General features: G+C 35.2%; 1 protein-coding gene across 6 annotated transcripts in view; it reads right to left on the minus strand.

The window, feature by feature from the left end:
* The window catches only part of CNKSR2 (connector enhancer of kinase suppressor of Ras 2), a 258,125-nt gene that overhangs the window by 3,907 nt on the left and 232,022 nt on the right, over positions 1-22,196 (minus strand). For 5 of the 6 annotated variants that reach the window (XM_067724238.1, XM_067724242.1, XM_067724241.1 and 2 more), the window contains one exon: positions 293-489. In XM_067724238.1, the coding sequence (XP_067580339.1) occupies positions 293-489 (197 nt within the window). Of the gene's footprint in view, positions 1-292; positions 490-6,448; positions 7,765-22,196 lie in introns of those variants that run through there. The other variant, XM_067724243.1, reaches the window with a different exon arrangement.

Below are 22,196 nucleotides of genomic sequence, written 5' to 3' on the forward strand. Positions count from 1 at the left end.
CATTTTTGGAAAAAAAATTAATTACGTCCTGTTTTCTCCTAGAACTAACTCATATAACACTTAGTCAGTGCTTTGAGATGTTAATAAAAAGTTAACATTATTTCCTTTTGGCCAAATACACTTATTACGCTAAAGAAACAGCTCGGCTTCGGCTTCGCATTCGGTATGTTTATCCTCCGCTCCCCCCACCCCCCGCTATTTTGTATTTTGTCCCCTGGAGTATCTGATAATCCACTTTGAGTTCAGGAATGAATCTCTTAAAAGGAATTTCTCCTTCCATTTCATATCTTACCTTTAAAGTGCTTTTGAGAATTCTTAGCCTGTGTAGTTTTTCATTCATCACAGGATCATTACATCTCTTTATAAATGATAGCTTGTATTCCATCTTGGTTGAAATGCGATGTTCTCCCAGTGGTGACAGACTGGCTTGCTCCAATGCCCTATATAAATCTTGCAAAGAGTCTCCTAACTTTTCTTCCCTACTTTCACCTGCAATGTCCAAAAAAAAAAAAATAATAAGAGAGAGAGAAATAAATTCAGTGTAATAAACAGTTATTTGACACTCCAAAAATCTACTAAAAAATATATCTGAAAAACAGGATAATGAATGATTGGGAAAACACTCTCTTACATTAAAAAAAAAAACAACAACAACAAATCCCACCAAACCCACAGTTGCTGGTTATACTGGGTAAGACTAGCTACAGGCAGCCAATTGTTTTAGAATGATCAATTAATAGGATGCTTTGATTAACAGAATATTCTCTTAGCAGCAAATCACTGTACATATCTTGAGTCCATTAAGTTCAAAGAATTAGAGTACAAGAGGTACACAACACAGAAACAATCCTGCACGTAATTTAATATTTTAAAACATTAGTGAATATCCCTTATCATTATACTGATAAGCATAGAAGTGCTAAGTAACAGAGCTCTCCTGGTTTAGCAATACTGAATGAACTGATTTTTACATTTTTCCAGACTTCATAAGATGGAATGGCATTCACTGGAGTATATATCATTGTAAAAATCTTCTAATAGTGTGCCGTAGAGGATTATTAGGTTTCATGTGACTGCCATAGTAATGCCTGCCACATTGTAAATATAGTAAATGATCATAACTTATCATCAATAATAATGCTTTAATTAGAATGAGATATGGGAATGTTTATATGCAGATGTAAGCAAAAATCTGGCATGTACTAAAAGAAGCTACTTAACATTTGAAAGACCTGGGAAGAAAACACTCCAATTAAATATTTTTGAGAAAAAAAAAATTAGAGACTGGTTCAGGAAAGGATCTTAGATCTATTTGAACAAATCAAAACTCCCATATTGTTCTTGAATTGTCTGAATATACTGATGTCATATCTTTCTCAATGATAAACAAAGATGAACTTGGATCGTGCTTGGATTGGGAGAGAGGATTAGGGTTATATCACATTTCCTTTAATAGAGAGCTTAAGAGTCCTCTTTGAGGAATACTAATTACATTGGCCCAAGAAGTAAATATGGAATGTTGTTCATTCCACCATGGTCCATGTAAATATTTTAGGCTTTCTGTCATAGTTAAAAAAAAAGAAGACGCCCTAATTGGTAATAATGTAGTTAACATTTGTAAGTGCCGGGCAGTAGGGTAAATGCTTAACATTCATGATCTCATTTAATCCTCACAGCAGTACTAGGACTAGATCTATTTGATTTTCATTTTATAGCAGGGAAGTACCTTGCTCAAGGTCACATTTATTAAGTGGTAGAGCTACAATTCCGACTGGCCAGTCTGGCTCCAGAATCCATGATTTTAACAAGAATTCTAGACTGTCAATTTTGTCAGGAATCATTTGAACTGTGTATTTAACAGTAGGTGTTAAATGAATTTGTGAGACTTGCTTAAAATGCAGCATTCTAAAAAAAACTGCCCCCAAAGCCCACCAACACAGTACCTTAACTTGAGGGGATCATCTTTAGGATGAAAAAGTAACTTCATTTAAGTTTCATATTCAATTTTTGGCTCTGCTGCTGAGGTTGGCAACTATTGGTAAGTATGATTGTCGAATCCTTCTATTAGAAAGTTCTTTGTTATCAGCACCTGCAATCACTAATTCCTCTATAACAAATTTTAACTTCCTAATCATATATCTAAGTTAGAACTATAATCTAAAAATACAAAAATCCCTTTAAACAGCGTTTTAATTCTCTGTTGGCTCATCCTTCAATGTTTGCAACACCTAGAGGATTTTGAGGGGGTGGGGGGACAGAGGACTGTAAAAAGGAGGAACTGCCTTGTGGGCTAAGAAGATTGAAATGAGATAAGGAATTTTAACCGAGAATGGTTTGGACCCAGAAAGGCACAAAATTATAACGTCATTCAGAGTAACTAAATGGAGTTGTAAAAACAAGGATACTTTTGAACAGCATACTTCCATTTCATAAAATCATAGGCCAAGAAAGAATCCTGAGGAATTATTTAGTAGTTACCATTCTTTCTGCCTCAAGGCAAGACTGCATCTTAAGCCAGATGTAATTTCATAGAGCAGAGGGTGGGAGAGAAATGGTAGGCCTAACAGATGTGAATTACAGTAGTCTAGGTATCAGGTAGCCTAATGTATTATTAGTTGTTCAGTTCTTGAAGGAAGGTAAAGAGAAAAGGGATTCAGATTATAGTTTTAGGATTTAAAGGAGGCAGAAGTATTTTCACATAGTAAACTTTTATTTTAAGATAACCTCCTTCCATATTACCTAACATGTAGGGAGTATATATTTTGTTGAAAAACCATTCTTACCCAGTTTTCTTTCTCCTCAATTCTTAAAGTTTGTGGAATACTGAGCCAGTTGCTTGATTTTTTAATAAAATTTCAATGTAGTTTTACCTCTAGAAGTGTAAGTAAAGCTTTAATATAAAAAGTGACAAACATAGCTAAAAACTGGAAGTTTTTTTTTCCTTCTTGCCATTAAGGGGGGAAGAAGCGTTCAAACAAAGGACAACATAATTCTACAAAGAACCTGGTTTGACAGCTATAAGAAGAATTGAGTATGGATTTATCTCTGGGCAGCACATTTGAACAGGGAATCACAATGAGACGGAACACAGAAACATTTCCAAGTAGAGTAATGTAATAGAGATATTAGAGATAAGTCAGGCCCCCTCCCCCCACCCCTACACATCATACACATATGCAACACAAGACACAGTAGTGGGATGAGGAAGGATGAGGGATTGAGATGCCAGGCTACCACAAAATGCCACCAGTTACTTAACATTTTAAGACTAGACAAAGAGTCCTTTTCTTTTCAAAGGAGGGGGAGTGAGGGGCAGAGTCACATTATAAATCTGATTCACTGTGCTCAACAGTCAAAACAACACAGAACTCAACATTCAAGACGAAAACAGACCTTTATTTTCTTTTATAATTTTCAACTGGTTTCCTTCATTTTTTTTTCTCAGATGAATACCAATTAAGTCAATTGGGGCTACCGCTGCAACTGAAAATGTGAAAGCACCTTTATCTTCTCTTTTTGCCCTCTTCTTCTTCGTCTCCTTCTCACTTCTCTTCTGGTTTCTCTCTCTTTTAAACCCTTGCTTTTCTTCTTCTAGAAGAGGCTTGCTTTGGAAGAGGAGGCAAGCACTCGGTCAGGTCTGCTTCCTGATTGACTTTCTTTCAACGTGCCAGTTCAGCCCTTGGAGCACTGGCCCAAACCCAGCTCGTTTGTAATTTGAATGAATGTTTTCTGCAAGTTGGCAAAGTGTAGAAGACCACATGCGAACCACAGGACATATAGAGGAACCTTCTGAGATTCCTAATGAGGAAGTGTATCACTGCTACAATGAAATTTTAATTTGTATCTAACTTATTAAGGAATTCTGGGCCTATGAAGGAGTAAGTTCCCTCTCAAATTATATTTACATTTACAACATGTAAATTAGTCGTGCGTAAGACGACACGCTTTTCTATTCCAATTTTATTAAAGCGAAGAGAACATATGAGGTTCTCTTTCCTATATAAAATTTCATTGATAGATTTGAGGATCACAGTGAAGTTATTGATAACTTGTACTCTCAGCCAAGGGAGGGTCATTTCTGGCTGTGTCATAAGTGGCAGGGCTGGAAGAAGATCCTCTTTCTTGTTTCATTTATACTCTAGCTACACCACGAAACATTGTGAGGCTAGAAATACGCTGAGCATCACCACAGTTCGTTGTCTGGTTCTTTCAGGTTGCATATGACCTCCACGTAGTGATAAAGAAAAGCTCAAAGAAAAGATTAGCCAATGCAAAATAACAGTTGGCTGGAACTTTCTTGCAAATGGCTTATTAGCAGATGATAATGCATTTCTTCAAATACTACGAGGTGTTTGGTTGATGTATTTCCTTACATTCATGCCCAGTGGTTATTAAACTTTTTTGACTGTACACCCTCACCAGTTAAAACACTTCTGTTGATAACATATATATGTATTACCCTATATTAATAGATATGCCTATTATAAGATAGACACAAAAAAGAAATTCGAGAAAATGAGATATGAAACCTGAGGAGAAATTCCAATTTTTTTTCTTCCTGTACCTCACCCCATGTGTACCCTCCTTCAGAGACTTAGACTGTGACTTTCCCTGAGCGTATATGCCTCGCTCTCCTTTGCATTTCCCAATCTTCTACCTGGCATGGTGTCTCATGCACCCAACGTTTAAACTGAGTGATGGTTTTCTCTACTTTAGACACTAAGTACTCCAAAGAGGGCTTCCTATCTGGTGACTGTGTAATTTGTACGCTAGTCTCGTGTAATTTTGTTCATGTTTCTTCGGTGAAAATTAAGGAGAACAGAATACAAACGTGGCGACCTAAAATGTCATTCTGGTGTCCTTGCTGTTTCCCTGCCTCTGCAATGATAATGTGGAAGGAGAGAAAAAATGAAAACAAAACAAAACAAAACGAGTATACCAACTGGGCTCTTCAAGAATCAAGCCAACAGTGAATAATCAGTTCTGGTACATGTTTTGGAAGGGAACTGTGCTCTTTTAAAATTGGACAATGATGTCCTCGTGGAAACAGTTGTTCCTTCCACAACACAGCTGGGTAATGAGCACAGAAGGTTGGGAAAGGCTAAGTCACAAGTGGAGAGAAGGCTGAACATAGTAGCATTAGTCACCAGTCAAGTGTGAGAGGCATTCGGTCTTGTACGGCCACAGAGTGCTCCAAGGCTTCCAGGCGAATGGCATCACGTATGTGGAGCACTGTTCTCGCCATGAAAGGCAATTAACATTTGCGTTGAGACATGGGACTATTTTCTGTGAATACTAATTTACCAGTGTGCCATAATGAACAACTTATTTATATGTAAGGTGACAAAGTTTTAATGGGTTTAATGTAGATAGGTTTAATGTTTGTAAGTTTTATGCTGAAGATGATTATGTATTCAGGAGTTTACACTGTAATTTGAATTGTTTTATAATGAAAGATTCACTCTCTTTAATTCATGTTTTTATATGTCAACTAGCTATGCCTTGCATTGTAAAACTGGGGGAGGGCAGTTTGTTATACCAGAAAAAAAGCATAAGATTTTAAAACCTGGCTTTTACTTGTCACTCTGTAATCAACTACCCTTTTCATAATTAGAAGTAATTGGTTTATTTTCTTTTAGGCAAAATAACAATAATTTCTCTGATGAAAAAAACTGAGGAAAAAACCCTTCTTTTGAAAGGACAGCTTGAGTGAGTCCACCAATATTGCTAAGTGTATTTTTACAGAAGAACATGTGAAACCCATCCCTGTACGAATGACCTTGTGCTTCACCAAAATTAAGTACAGCCCATACCAGTGTCTGTCAATTCCTTCTGCACAACAGTAAAGCCTACTTCCATAACTAGTTAACAAAAGAGACAGAGCTGAAGCTTATTCTACACTTCATTCTCTAACCATGTAATTTCTGCCGAATTATGTTGTTTAATGCCACAAATATATGACCGTGATTGCATTTTCAGGGTATTACGGTAGTTTTTATGACAAATAGTTCAGATGGCAAAATCTTGGTGTCCTTGGCATTGATTTATTGTCCCAAAGGGAAGGTTCTTTGAAGGACAATCTCAAACATAAATGACAGATTCTATATTTGCCCACAGAATTTAGAAAATTTAACTAATAGAGACATGGAGGTCAAGGTACCTGGTTCTTAGGCAGGAATTCATAAAGGGGACAGTTTAAAAACAAAGCTAAGAGATGATCATATTTAAAAATTAATGTGGAGTCCCCATATTCCTTAATGAGAAAAAACTAAAATTCTTCATATCATAAAATTTTACTATGACTTAAACAGGGAGGACGACCCAAGACAATCCCACTAATATTAAATGCCAACAAAATGCTTTTTGATGCATTTCTATATACCAGAACCATCATTTTTATATATACTTAAAAAAACACATTAAAATGGTTAGAGCACAGAGGCAACTGTAAGGCAGATCAATGTGATTTTATTCACAACACAAATTCCATTTGTGAGAAAGAAGCAAAGATTACTTCTCTTTAGAAAGATATTTACTATCAAGCATACTTAGCAAATTATTCAGCTATCTAAAAAGATCTGATACCAATTGGCCATATTTTTATTTTTACGTAATTTATATTTTTACAAGTATTCACATTATGCAATACTACACACTGTGGCGACAGGAAGAAAAAAAACATTTTCAAATACAATGTTAAATTATCTGTTCATTGCACAGTATGAAATATCCATTAATTAGCATTGAAATTATTACAGAGTATCTTATCCAACTAAAGGAAATTTCACATCCACTACAGAAGAAAAATAAGCAATATTGAGCCACAAGTGACCCAGTTACATAGTATTAAATAATATCTGAAGCTAGTTTGAAAGACAACCAGACAAAATACTTTTTCAAAAGTGAAAACCACAGCCTATAGATTTGGAAAATTTTACAGAAAAGAATAGCTCATGCCTGTCCTATGAGGCAACACCATTTGTATACAAGTGCCAAGAAATAAGGAGAAAGTTAGGATTTTAGCTGAGGAATCTAATAAAGCCTGGCATGTGGAATTTTCTTCATTAGTGTCACCGAAAGCAGTCTCTGTGTTGCACCTGAATACACTTTATAATAGAATAAACATAGTAAGTTTCAGAGCAGGTTGTGTATACCTTGCCTTAATAGATTACACTTAATTTAGTACAATACAGCACGTCAAGTTTTAAAAATGCAAAATACACTTAATACACAGAATTTGCTTTCTCTGCTTTGCCTTAAAGAGGCCACCGAAGAGTCCATTAAACAGCCAGGGTTTTCTAGTTATTGGAGCTGATCCCTCTCCTTTCCTGTGTCAGGAGAACACAACTGAGCCCTTCCCCAGTCAATAATACCCTTCCCCTCTGTTCTCCCACAGAAACAGCAGTTTTCTGTCACTGTGCTCCATCTTGATTGGCTTTGATCTTATGCTAGTCCCAGTGGAGAAAGCTCGCATTCTTCTTAAGAGTGGCCTGCCCCTCTTAATATCCCTTTAGGGAGGCCCCCAATCCAAAACACTTGATGATCTAAGCTTTTAAAAGTCTGTTTTCTGTTATAAACAGCAAGGACGAGGCCATTTTAGTTGCTTGCAAGAGGTTGATGTTGAGTCTGCGTCGTGCCGACTCTCTCCGATCTAAATTCTCTAAACATTAGCTTATCAATCTGTGAGTCCAATGGGTTGAGTGCCAACAGAAGTGGATCCGATTTGGCATGGAGAGGTTCTACCAACTCTCGCAGTGTATTAGCCTAATATGATAAAGCAGTGATACAATATGATGAAAGACCTGCGAGTGCCATTATTTCCAAAGCATATTAGTATTTGTATTAGAAATACCATCATGCAATACCCATGAAGAGAAAAGAGAAAAATATGGCTAGAATTGCATATGGTTTTAATACCATAATGTCTTTCTGTTGGCATGCAAGTCTACTTGGCCAAAAATGGGACACTTTTTGTTTTAAGCTTGGTTATCTGGAAACGCCAATCTTATGTATACAAAATAATACACAGTGCAGATACATCTTTTCCTGCCTCTATACCTGTATATGCATATCTATAATTTTAATCAGAAAAGTTTATGTTAATAGTATTCTCCACACACATGTAAAATGATCAGACTTTCAAGAAAATTAAACTGTTGTTCTATACAAGATCTTTCCTCAAATTCATCCAATCAAGAAGTATGAGGAGAAGTTTTCTGGTCTACCTTCTATCTAACTACGCTGATTCACACGCTACCAGGTGCTAACTGGTGAGATATAAAAGCCCAGCTGGTGTGGCTCCAAGGAAGTGGCCGAATGCTGACCAACACAAAGTGAAGAGAAGTGAAAAGCTTCACAGGGTCAACGTGATGAAAGGGTGACTTGACACCTGCGCACAAGCCACATTCCAAGGAATTAAGAAACTAGATGAGAATAAAATTTCTGAATGACCTGGGACACTAAGAACAATTGGGCTGAAATAAACTAGTCTCTTTTAAGTTCATTTTAGTTTGGATTTTGAGGAATGCAAATATTGTCACCAGGCACAAATCAGTGATATTTTTACTTTCTAGCCTAGGGCAGATCTTTATCTGCTACATCCTGTAGTACCTTTTGAGTTATATCAAGAAGAAGGAACAAAATGGGAGAGGGAACAGAGACAGCATGTTGTTCATTACTAGCTCCCTCAGAAACTGGGAAGGGAGTGTGCTGTCCATAGCACAGTATTTAGAAAATAGGATGCAGCTTGGTCCAGAAATCAGCAGAACTAATTTTTGTTTGTATCATAACCTTCTTTTGCAGAAAAGGGGCTGGGAACTAAGCAATCTTCATAGGTAGGTCAAATGAAACAAAAGATAACACCTCATTTTTTAGAAAATTATAATACTGGAACGCTAGCTCTGGATTCTACTACTTTGTTTCGTAAGGTTATGGAACTTCAAACTGCAAAATCAGAGGCAATCTAATGCTGGGCACAAGGTCATTCCTAAATTTAAGCTGTTTCTAATTTATCTATGCAATTCAAACATTTCCCCCTCAGAAACAATGTCACCTGAATGGTTTAATTTCTAGTGCACTTAATCCATACTAAACCTGAACTAGAGCCTTGGTAACTAAGTCACATTTAGTTACATTTAAAGACACTGTATAGGATTGGTAAATTCTACTTCAAGAGACTGGAAACACCTCCTCAGTTGAGGCCTTGCCAAAGTGCAGGATGGTGGGGGGTGGAATGCTATTTCAAAGTGACTATAGCTATTTCCTAGTCTGTATGTACTAACATAAGAGAAGATAACTCTCTTCAGCAAGGTGTCTCTTCAACTAGCAGTGGTCAGGACCACTGGCTACCAAATCTCAGGGGCAGAGGCTGGCTTGTTAAACACAGATTCCTGGGCCCTACACTTAATCTACTCAATCAGGATTTCTGGGTGTGGAACTCAGGAAGCTGCATTTTAAGCAAGCAACCCAGGTGATTCTTGTGCCCACCGCAGTTTGAGACCTCCTGCTTTAGGCCAGTCACATTGTGAGGGCTGGTTGGAGTGATGCCAATTTTTTGTATTACACATATAAGTAGTTTGTAAGTCAGAAGACTTTGTAGTTGGGCAAGTCACATAGGGCTTTATTTTTAGTCTCGTCACCGGTATAACATTGTATTATGTAACTCAAATGATTTCAAGGTTTTTGCTGAGGAATCCGATGGAAATATCCAGGTCTACTGAGAATACAGCAAAATGAAAGAGGCCGTGGTAAACTGCTTGAATAAATTCTTTCAAGCTACGCTTTTAGGTAGCATTAAATAGTTCCTCTTTATTTTTGAGGCAAAGAGAACAAACATACAGATACTTCCAGACTCAAGCCCGTTGAATCAACTCTATGTCTTGGTGTGTGCATTCTGAATCCCAAGTATGAACAGCATGGGCAGGCCAGGAGGGTCAGATATGATGGACTGGTGTATGGCTAATCTACATGAAATCTCTAAAACACAAAAACCCACTGCATAAAGATACTGTTTGATGAAAGCCTATCTTTGACTTCTGTGAATCTTATATTTATGTGTCTTTAACTTTTTGCAAGTTCCTTTCTGGTTCTCAACACTCTCCTTTTCTCTCCCTTTGTGTTTTCATTGGGCATTCTCTCTCTCCCTATTTCTACTCTTCTCCTTTGTAGCTGACAACTTCATTTATCCCTACTCAAATAGTCAAAACATTCAAACCGTTAAAATTACTTATTATAGTGACAGACTAATTTTATGCCTTTTTTTTAAAGGACCAGTGGAAATTGCATGTTTCTTAAAGACCCTAAAAATTAAATTATACGGCTCTTGATTGTTTTGTTTTCTTTCGGTCAATATCCTGACTATAAAAAATATTTCCTACTTCCTGCTATTAAAATATACCCCACTATTTACCAAGCTTTTAATCAAGTACATTTTGAAACAACAGCAACATATCTATGCTACCCCAAGAAAATCAGTAATGTTGCTGTTTGGCATATTACTTAAATATTTATTGAGCTTCCATTCATCACTGAAACCCCCAATTGTGAGGCTACCAGGCCACACAGAAAGAAAAAGATCCTGTTTCCCTGTTACTGAATCCCTCGAGATCTGAATGGTGCACCCAGATGTAATGCCATGTTGAGTCATGTATAGGATGACTTCTTCCAGTGTTGATCCACTTCTCATGCAAGCTCTTTACGGACTGAATCTATGTAGGATATGTTGAGAAGAATGTTTCTTTCCCTTTTTGTTTTATGAATTTAAAACTCTTTCCACTCAAATAATAAGCAGAAATAGAAATTCTAGAAACATAAGTTTTAGAAAGGTAATCAGGCTTCTAATAGTGTACCTGCTAGGAAGAGCTGATGATCCTTCAATCAAATCCTGACGATTAGATTATAGGGTAAGGATGGAGGCACAAACATTTGCAAGAGAATGATTAAGTTTGAATACAAAATAGGTAAAAAAAATGTTTTCCTTAATGAATGAAATAGAAGAAAATATATGAAAATGGAAATAAGAAGTGCTTAAGCCAGAACAGCATTTTCAAAGATTCCTACTTCTGAGTTCTAAGAGAAAAAGTTTTAAGAGAAAACTGGATCCATATACTCCACTTATCATATATACTCACTTATCATTATCAGTGAGCTTGAGGGCAAATTTAAGGGCAAAGCCACTGACAACTGGTCTTAAGCTGCTTGCAGATAACAAGGCAGACATCCAAGCTTATCAATAGTAACACACGTGGAGCTCCTGGGAGAGTAGAACTGTTTTGTGTGCTTTTGAAAAAAATCTAATTTACCACAATTATCTGGATCTCCCGCTTCTTCTAAATGTATGTGTTCAGATTTATGTTTTTCTTTTCGTAAAACAGGAATATCTAACACCAGGAATTGACCGTCAGTGATAATTACTTTTCTCAGTGAAAGTCTTGGAAAAAGTGGGCTGAAACCTAGGTTCAGAATGTTTGGACCAAGAGAGAGACTTAATTGTGGCTTGAGTGGTAGCTGTCCAAATTTTGAGGGCCTATTTTCTTGTAAAGGTGGAGTTCAAATAGACAGTATATCATGTTTAAAAAAATTTGTTTGTTTGCTTATTTTTACTACCATGGGGGAAGGAATTAGAAAGTCTTTTATTTTATGAATAATAAAGTATTCTTTTTCAAAATAAAGTGATAAATAGCAAAAAGTAATATAGTTTGTGATTATACTTATAACACTTATGGAGGTACTTAATTAGAAATTCCAGGTAAAATAAAAATATTTGGTGAACCTAGCTACAGGCAAAACAGATAAGGAAATACTGTTCCCAGATAAAATGTTCCTACAAATTGCCAAATAACAATTCCATTCTCTGTGTATGATTCACGGGAGACAGAGTATTTCCTTATGAAAGTAGTATCTCATCTTAAACTACTTACCGCTATATTATGACCTTAGAGAGCACTTAGGACTTATGAGTACACCACACACTCTGGCTTTTTCTGTCTGCATTAAAACCACTATCTGAAATAAAGGTACACCTAAAATACCCTTTAACTGAAGCTGATATATTAGCAACAACTGAAAAGGTCTTTTATGTTTAATAGTCACAGAAGTACTTAATATGTTAATTCAATTTACCCCGAGTTTATTTTCAATGAAGCATCTATAGATATATCAGAAAAATGTACTATGGAATTCTGCCAGATTATATTGTCATCCCAAAATGTCATCTTTCAGATTTTAAAATAGAAAATGGGAGGAATTCATTTTTATAGACATGCACGGTTCAATAAGGATTTAATGGGTGCCTATGGGTATATATACTATATCAAATGTTAGGGATAAATATACGAAGATGACAGTCTGACCTCAAAGAGTTCACGGTATAGTTGTGCCTTCCCCATTTCTGTCTTATAATTTTATAGTTTATATAGATTATCAGTAAAATAAAGCTCTACTTTATTAGTGTATATATATATATATATATATATACACACACATACATATATACAGATTCTATTATATGACTGTAATGTAATTATACCATTACCCTAACAATGTATATTATATGTAATTATACTATGTATAATTACATTAATGATACATATTGTATGGATATATTAATTTAAATTGATAAGTATATTTGGAATACACAGAAAATAAATTATATTTGAACTTTAGGGCAAATTTAAAGAAGATCATTAAAATATGAATGTATGTGTGTATATACATATATATATGATATAAAACAGCTGAGTTTTGATGCTTACGATAGACGTTAAAACTGAAGAGGACTGGAGCAGAATATAGAGCCCAGAAATAAACCCATGCACTTATGGTCAATTATCTATGACAAAGGAGGCAAGAACATACAATGGAGAAAAGATAATCTCTTCAATAAGTGGTGCTGGGAAAACTGGACAGAATGAAATTAGAACATTCTCTAACACCATATACAAAAATAAACTCAAAATGATTAAAGACCTAAATGTAAGACTGGAAACCATAAAACTCCTAGAAGAAAACAGGCAGAACACTCTTGGACATAAATCAAAGCAACTTTTTGATCAGTCTCCTAAAGCAAATGAAACAGAAGCAAAAATAAACAAATGGGACCTAATTAAACTTAAAATCATTTGTATAGCAAAGGAAACCACTGACAAAATGAAAAGACAACCTACTGAATGGTAGAAAATATTTGCAAATGATATGACCCGATAAGGGGTTAATATCCAAAATACATAAACAGCTCATACAACTCAACATCAAAAAGACAAGCAACCCGATTAAAAAATGGGCAAAAGACCTGAATAGACGTTTTTCCAAAGAGGACATGCAGATGGCCAACAGGCACATGAAAAGATGCTCAACACTGCCAAGCATCAGGGAAATACAAATCAATACCACAATAAAATATCACCTCACACACCTGACAGAATGGCTATCATCAAAAAGAACACAAATAACAAATGTTGGTGAGGATGTGCAGAAAAGGGAACCTTCGTACACTTGGTGGGAATGTAAATTGAAACAGCCACTGTGGAAAACAGTATGGAGGTTTCTCAAAAAACTAAAATTAGAACTACTATGTGACCCAGCAACTCCACTCCTGGGTATATATCCGAATAAAACCAAAAACACTAATTCGAAAAGATTCATGCACCCCAGTGCTCATAGCAGCATTATCTACAATTGCCAAGATATGGAAGCAATCTAAGTGTCCATCAACATACGAATGGATAAGAAGATGTGGTATATATACATACAATGGAATACTACTCAGCCATAGAAAAGAATAAAAATTTTCATTTGTAGCAACATGAATGGACTTGGAGGCATTATGCTAAGTCAAATAAGTCAGACAGAGTAATACATACTGTATAATATCACTTATATGTGGAATCTAAAAAATACAACAAACTAGCGAATATAACAAAAGAGAAACAGACTCACAGATATAGAGAACAAACTAGTGGTTACCAGTGGGGAGAGGGAAGGAGCGAGGGGCAATACAGGGGTAGGGATTAAGAGGTACAAACTACTATGTATAAAAGAAATAAGCTATGAGGATATACTGTACAACACAGGGAATATAGCCAATATTTTATAATAACTATAAATGGAGTATAACCTTTAAAAATTGTGAATCACTATACTGTGTACATCTGTAACTTATATAATATTGTACATCAACTATTCATCAATAAAAAATAAACAAAACAAAACCAACTTCAAAAAAAAAAAAACTTGAAAGGGATCATAATACGCCACCTCAAAATATGCCATTTTGGCCTAAGGATTAGCTGAAGGTAATTAAGAAGCAGTAGACATAGAAAGATCTTAGGCCATCCCCCAATCGGCCTTAAAGCAGGACATAAATTTCCCACTGTGAAGGTGTTCCTCCTCTCCTCTTACATACCAGGAGAACAACCCTTAACATTTGAAGACAGGAAGCTGGCATCAAGATGGGTCTGCACAAACAAATCTTACTAAAATAGCCCTTATCTTCTGTTAGTTTCCCCATATATAAACTTTTCCAAAATTTACCGCTCTAGAAGCCCAAACCCCTTTTCCGGTTATCTTGTCAGTTCTCCATAATTTATCATGCTTTCTTAAAATGGTGTATAAAACTCAGGTCTAAGTGCTTCTTTGGGTCTTCATTTCTTTCCTATGAAGGCCTCTGTGCACATAAAAATTAAATTAACACAATAAAATGTATATGCCTTTTCTCCTGTTAATCTGTCATTTGTCAGTTTAGTTCACAGGCTCCAGGTAAAAAACCTAACAGAGTAGAGGAAAAGTTTCTTTCTTTCCCTATAAAACATTTAAATCAAGTCTTAAACCACTCCATCCTAAGTCATCCATATTTTAAAATATTTATATTCAAAATATTTAAATATGAAGTAACGTATTTCATAGATAAAGTTATTTTGAAATAACTTTCAGCAACGTGGAGAGATGGCAGCTTATTGGCAGAATGGGTTGCTGTTGCAACCTATTTTATGATTAATTACTTATTTTAAAATAATCTCTTTTAAATCCTCATTTCTAAATGAAATAGCTACAGAGGCAACATTGCTGGAGACTTTTTTACTCTCAATAATGTAGAGATGAACAATGCATATTTTTAATTTATGAGAATTTTCAACCTCTACCACCACCTTACATGGTTATATTAAAAGGATGAAATTCAATAGATGATATTCAGTCTGGATGCTATCAGTGTGAAGTAACTCAGTGATGAGAAGTGCCAATGGGTTGAACATGTAAATCCTAATGTGTCACAACACTTGGTCTGTGACCAGACTGTGTCTGGTCTGCCAAAATGAAAAGGTAAATTGGGACCAACTACATTTCAGTTGTTTTCTTGCCTATTTCTTTCAATAGATTCCTCTTTGGTCCTTCCAACCCTATTAGGGCATTCTCTTTCCTAGCTGATAGGCACTCTAAAAAGCAGTTCCAATGTCATCTGAACCTTGAACCACTTATGCGACTGGGTGGTAAAAATGTCTTCACAACACTGATTATACTTCCATGACGCAAACTACTTCATTTGCCTATTGCACTTGACTTGAATTCTCCAAACTGGACATTCTGACGGAATAACAGGTAAAGGGTATCTGTACCTGCGGGGTTGGAGTTGTAAAGATACATTTAGTCTGTTGAGTCCATCAGAACCTACTCAAAGTAAACAAAGGACTTTGTCCTATGTCCTCTTCTAAGTTGCTGATCAGCAAACATGATCTAGGATCGGTAAATTCTGATGCTATACAAATTGTGCATTTACTGCCCAGCTTGCTACTAAGGTAGACTAAAAGTAGACAGTCAATGGCCTAACTTCTTAATTCTTGAAAATCTGATCTAAAATAAATACTTACATATATTTTTTTCAAATTAACAGTAACATAGATCTTTGAGAACTTTTGCTCTATAGAATTCCACCGTATTCTTATTCACATACTAGATTCATATACTATCCTCTAAGTATTGCTGTCTTGATTTTGGTGAGATTACTTTTTTTAAAAAAATATCATTCAGTATCAGCTCCAGTATCATGATATCCCACCAGACTAAATGAGGGGGAAAAAGAGGTACTGATCTGCAGAAGTGAGTGAAATAATAAATTCTTTCCAACAAGAGTACAACAATGGGTGTATGAGTGCATGTGTGTGGGTTGGGAGTAGAGTAATAAAAGGAGTGATTCTTACGCTAAAAGTTTAAAGACACTACTTCCTCTCACGTTATAACATTGTTTATGATTATAGAAGCTTGAAATGGACTTCTGCTTACTTCTCCTGGCTGAACTTATAATATTACAAAAAATTGTAATATTGATTTTCCCCCTTCAATAACTTCTAAATGTTAATGCCTTATTACTCACCTCCTTGGCATACCAGCCTGACATTTGGGATCATTTGCTCATTAACAGCTCTGGCAAGAAGGAGCTACTTTGGGGGTTCTGAATTTCTTAGCAGTAAAGACAACCAAAAATACCTTCCCCAGAAAAGCAAGTGACAAGAAAGGAAAAGAAAATTCAAAAGGTGTTTGTAATAATCTAAAATTTTATCTCAACAGTTACTTATCAGAATTCATATTTTTCTCTACCTCAAATCTGCTATAAATCCAATCTCTCCCCTTCATCAATAATATTTTCATATTCTCCCTTATTTTTCAATCTATAATAATTATATCAGAGACTATTCTCATAAATCCCCATTGTTAGAGTCATCTGCATACTGTGATATTTAAATTATTACATTTTTAGGTATTTAAAATGTATTGTGTACACGATAAGAAGAAAAAATTATTTTGGTAAAAACCACTATAAAATCATGTTTATTAGAAATACAGCATGGATGTAAGCAAATTAGCACAAACATCCATCTTAGCAAAAAACTCAGAGGTTAGAATAATGAATATTCGTACTCAGTCTTAGTTGTCTTGAAATTACTGGTTATTACATTTTGCACCAACAAACTCATTTTACATTTGGGATGGAAAACTATGGGATCTAAGAACATACTTTTTATAAAATACCCTATTATATATGCGTTTCATTTTTTCCACTCCTGACAAAATTGTATAGAATTGTCCTTTTAAAGAAAGTAAGTTTTAGTAAAGAGTTGGATATATGCTGACTCTCAGTGTTCTTATGGAAAAATACAAATGACTTTATAGCTCTTGCAAAAGGTTTCCAGCTATATCTGTGTTTAACATTTAGCATCACATGTTGAATTTCACACTCCCCAGTGTAATTACAGAAAACTAGAATCATACAGGGACTTCATTAGGGTGAGAGCTCGTTTTGCAAAATTCAAATGTTTGAAATGTCAGAAGGTTCTCCATATTGTAAAACTTAATTTGTATTCAAATATAGCAATGAATTGCTAACTTCCCGCTAGTGAACAAAACAAAAAATCCAATTATATTAACAAATTTGTTTTCCATTTGTAAATTAATTAATTTACAGCAACTTTATGGTGCCAGTTTATTCATAATATCTTTTAAAAATTATGGACAATTCCATATTTAATTGAAGTCAGGCTTTTTTGTAATTCCTATTTAGTGTATTTATATTAAACAAGGACCATGCTGTCTTCTCTCAGGTGAAAAAACAACCGTCGAACTAGATTATGTGAATTTGTAAGGATGTGCAAATCAAGGGGTGAATTTGGAATTCTTAAGTTCCACTTAAGACTTCCTTACCATCTCTTTTGACTGGTGCCATTTGTGGGGGAGGTGAGGAAACAATGATAGCAGCTATGGTGTAATTAGTACCTCCTTAACAAATGTGACCATCAAAGAACTCTGCAGAACTTTGGCCCTTTTTTATTGATACTAATTTATATATATAAAAGAATACATTATTACTATAATAAAATAAAATTTAAAAAGAGAACACATTACAATAAGTTGTACTGGTGTATATGATCTTTTATAGATAGTTGAGCTGCTCTATCTGGATGTACTATAACTGGATTTACAGTGATACATTATACCAATCCTTTCTTGTTAAATCCATGTAGAGTTATGATCAAGGTCCTAGAATAAGTTTTCTCATACTGATCTTATTGTGACCAAGTGCAGAACTAATCTAAAAGACTCCAATACTGGATTTAGAAACAAAGTTAGACAATCCAAAACCAAAATTAAAAGCAGCATTTTAAGACCACCATGAAGTGTAGATTAAATATGTTATCTACTATTTAGGAAAACCGTCACATAATTTGAAAGGAAACATTCCTCCACAGTAACTGACTAAGTGGAGTATACACCATTAATACACACAAAACCAGAACTTGACCAAGGAAAATGTCATGATGACATTTTCTTTCTCCTTATTGTAAATCTTCAGCACAGCACTAGAAAGCCTGTTTTCTCTTTGTAGAAAATCAATAAATACTGCAAAAGCAGAAGCAGGAACTCTTCTTTAACAAAACAATACACTTTAATTATAGAAGGCCTTGGTTTCCAAGGCCTTAGTTTTAGCCATACTAGGAATGGTTGCAGATCTTACTTGTGTGGGAAGATCTGGTCTCCATGGTGATGAAGAAGTCAGCCTGGGAAGTGGAAAGAACTGTAGTACATTGCTCCCCGTAGAAACAGACAAGCTGAAATCAAATGCGGCTTCTGTACCTAGCATTGACAAAGCCTGAAGCTCCAGTGAAATGCTACCTTACATCAGGAGCTACCAAGGCAATCTGCTAAGAAAGGTGGGTTTCAGATACCCACATCATTTACTACTAAGACATCAAATCAAAAGCCAGAACATATGGGTTAAAACTGGTTCTGAATTTGGTTTTCTTAAATAGGATTTAGGAGTTATAGGAAGTAGCCCTGAACAACTTTTACTCTTCCTCAATTTAGTGTAAATATTCTGAAGGCAAATCAATTGTGATACTAACATTTGTGTTTTGCTTTCCACTTTATAAAGTCCTTTTATATGCAATATCTCCAAAGAAGATGTGGAAAATATGAGAATTTCACTAGAGTTCACTTTGGTAATGACTTTTCATTTCATACTACGTACTGCATAGTACAAATGAGAAATTAGAAGTTGGAAATAGATGAAAGTGTGAATGGTGCATTCTTTAATAATTACTTTCAGGGCATATGAAACAACTTTTCAGATTTGTAAGAGGTGATAGGAAGCAATGTTTTATCATGAGAGAAAACAGTAATCCACAATACGTCAGATTTGGTACCTGTGAGTAGGAACTGGAAAGATCAGTGGCATCTTCCAATTTTACTCCTAAATCTGTCGCTTCTCTACTCCCTACCTCCACCACAAAATTAAAAAAAATTAATAAACAAAAAGATCCTTTAGCTGATACCAAAAAAAGAAAAAAGGCAGAAAGATTTGGATTGTTTCAAAGAAGATGGATAAAGTAGAACTTGGAAGAAAAAACTGAAGTAACTTTGTCTACCACATAAAATACTTTTCAAATTGGTCTCAAGACTTAATTCTTTGGAATTAGTTCTTTTTTTTAATATCCCAGTATTATCTTGACACAAACTAACTATAAAAGGAATCATGTCAAAGTTTAAAATACTAAGAGTTTTGACTCAAGTGGTGGAATTGTTCCACTATTTATACAAATCAAGGTACATGAGTTTTGGATACTGATCAGTTAAAATTGGCAAGTACACTAATTACAACTTTTAGTAATAAAGGGTAAAGTGGTGTGCAGGGTTTGATTTACTTGAAAGAGCATATTAATGGTGATATTGACTTGCTGTAATAAAATTTAAACGTTGTAGTTTCTTTTATATAGGTCTAATATATACACAGAAAAAGGAAACATTTTGCTAAATTTTAGCCTGAATGAAAATGATAGATCTGAGAGGCAATATGTGGCTGAGAGCATTCACTCTGCTGTCAGAATGTCTTAGTCTGAATCTCAGATCTGCTATTAACTATCAAGGAGTCCTGGATCATGTTATTTAAACTCAGTTTCCTCACCTAGGAGATGAGGGTAATAACAGTATTTACCTCTTAGGGTTGTTGTGAAGATTAAATGGGTTATGTTAGGCAAGGACCTTAGAATAATGCCTTAGAATAGTTAGCACTCATTAAAAAATGTTACCTATTATTTGTGATAGATTAATATGTTCAATAAACCTACAAGATTTAAACTAAATGCACCATATTATAGATGTGTTGGCTTTACCTTAGGGAAGGCAACTCTATTATAGTATTTTTTCCATGTTGAAAAACACCTTTTCTCTCTACGTGAGAAAAGAATGAAAGATTCAGATTTATGGGCATGCCTAGCTTTGCAGATTGCATTTCAGGTCCAGACTATGTAGCATACCTTTATAGAAAAGGTAAATCACTGAAATGTCTTTCATTCAACAGACTGGTATAGTCCACAGGAAAGATGAAAAGAGTTTTCCCAAGACAACAGTGAAAGTAAAAGGACAAGTACATATAATCCAATCATTCTGTTCAGAATGTCCTTGATATCATATTTAAAATTATTTTATTCAAAGACTGGTCAGTTCGTGATGTTGTAAGCTTGACTAAAATGAATTGAGATTTACTTAGAATGGAGGTAGCAAGTTAAAACATCTTCAGTTTTCACTTCCCTATAATTCAGGTTATGTTCATTAAATATATTTCACCAAATAACTGAAAGATATAATAAACCATGTTAATACAAATGGGACTTATTTCCCATATCAATGGGTGTTTCCCTCTTACCATTAGACAGCTTACTTTACACACTAATGTGGCCAAGTGTTCCAAAATTTATTTTTTTCTTCAAGATACAAACATAAAAGAGGGATATTGAAGAGTTATTTTGAAATAAGTGCCCTCTGTGTTAGATTCTTACTGTCAAATCCAAGAACACATATTTCAGCTTGTCATCATGGGGAACCATGTCACCTCTGAAGTATTACAGCTCTCCCTGATTACAGCTTTCTCTTCTATCTCTTTCCCTGTGTCTAATCTTTGATCTAATTAAGAACACAGCCCCCCCTCCTGCATTCACTTCCTTATCCAACCCGAACCACTCTGACTAGAACCCTCAATCTCCTCACCCTCTTGGATAGGTACTACCCATACACTTTCCAGTATTCAACTCCTGCTTTCTTACTCCTACCTGGCCACTGAGCATTGCTAGAAAAAATTGCCTATCCATGCCGATTGGCACCATTCTAAATTTGGGTTTTCTGACTTTTGGTTATTCAGGGCCACTTGGCAGACCTCTTATTAGTGCTTGGTTAGCTCAATTTCCAATTCCCCATTGGGGTGCTCCAAGCTTCCATTAGATTCTTCAAGCTCTACTCTACCTGTGGATCTTCCTTTGAACAGATAACTATTTGCCTCCACATTTGTAGAGGGGATATAATAACTTTCATCTGGACTGCTCAAATAGTTTTCTAACTGGTCTCCCCATCACTTGTATTCTCTCACACCAATACATCTTCTGTACTGCCATGACAGTGACCTTTCTGAAACTGACGTCTGATTACAGCACTTTCCTACTGAGATCTCCAAAGGCTCTCCATCATGTTTTTTGGGATACAATCCAAACTTCTGGGCATGGAATACCACGACTTTTATAATTTAGTTCTTGCATAGTTTTTGTCTCATCTCTACTCATCTATACTACATGCTGTATTTCTCTAAATTGTTCTTTGTTTTTCTTCATTTCTGCCCTTGCTGATGCTATATATTTTTTAACCACATAGAATGTAACACTTTTTTCTTTTCCTCCTGGTGAAATCTTTCATTAAGCTTAAAAGTCACATCCTCTCTGACACCTTGTCTAATTTCACGAGGTAGAAAGAATGAAGACCTCTTAATTGCTTTCGTGGAACTTAACATGTTCCATCTTTTAAAACACTTAATATACTGTACATTTACATGTGGATGCTTTTCTCTCCCATTAGACGGCAAACTTACTGATTCTTTGATTTTTAAAAATGCTTGCTTTTCCTGCACTTAGCAGAGTGCATTCTCAGGACATTGTGGCTGTTCCATAAATATTACTTAAATTGAATTGTTACTAAAATAATTTTAATTTAATGTCTAAGTATATGAGGTGCAAACTGAATAAAGTATTCTATTAAACAACTGGATAAAATGCTTTACTTCACTCGATCTTCCATTTTAGTAAGAAGATCTACTTCATCTTTTAATTAATTAATTAATGAATTTTTATACAGCAGGTTCTTATTAGTTACCTATTTTATACATATTAGTG

This window comes from Pseudorca crassidens, chromosome X (genome assembly GCF_039906515.1).
Source record: "Pseudorca crassidens isolate mPseCra1 chromosome X, mPseCra1.hap1, whole genome shotgun sequence".
NCBI classification, from domain to species: Eukaryota; Metazoa; Chordata; class Mammalia; order Artiodactyla; family Delphinidae; genus Pseudorca; species Pseudorca crassidens.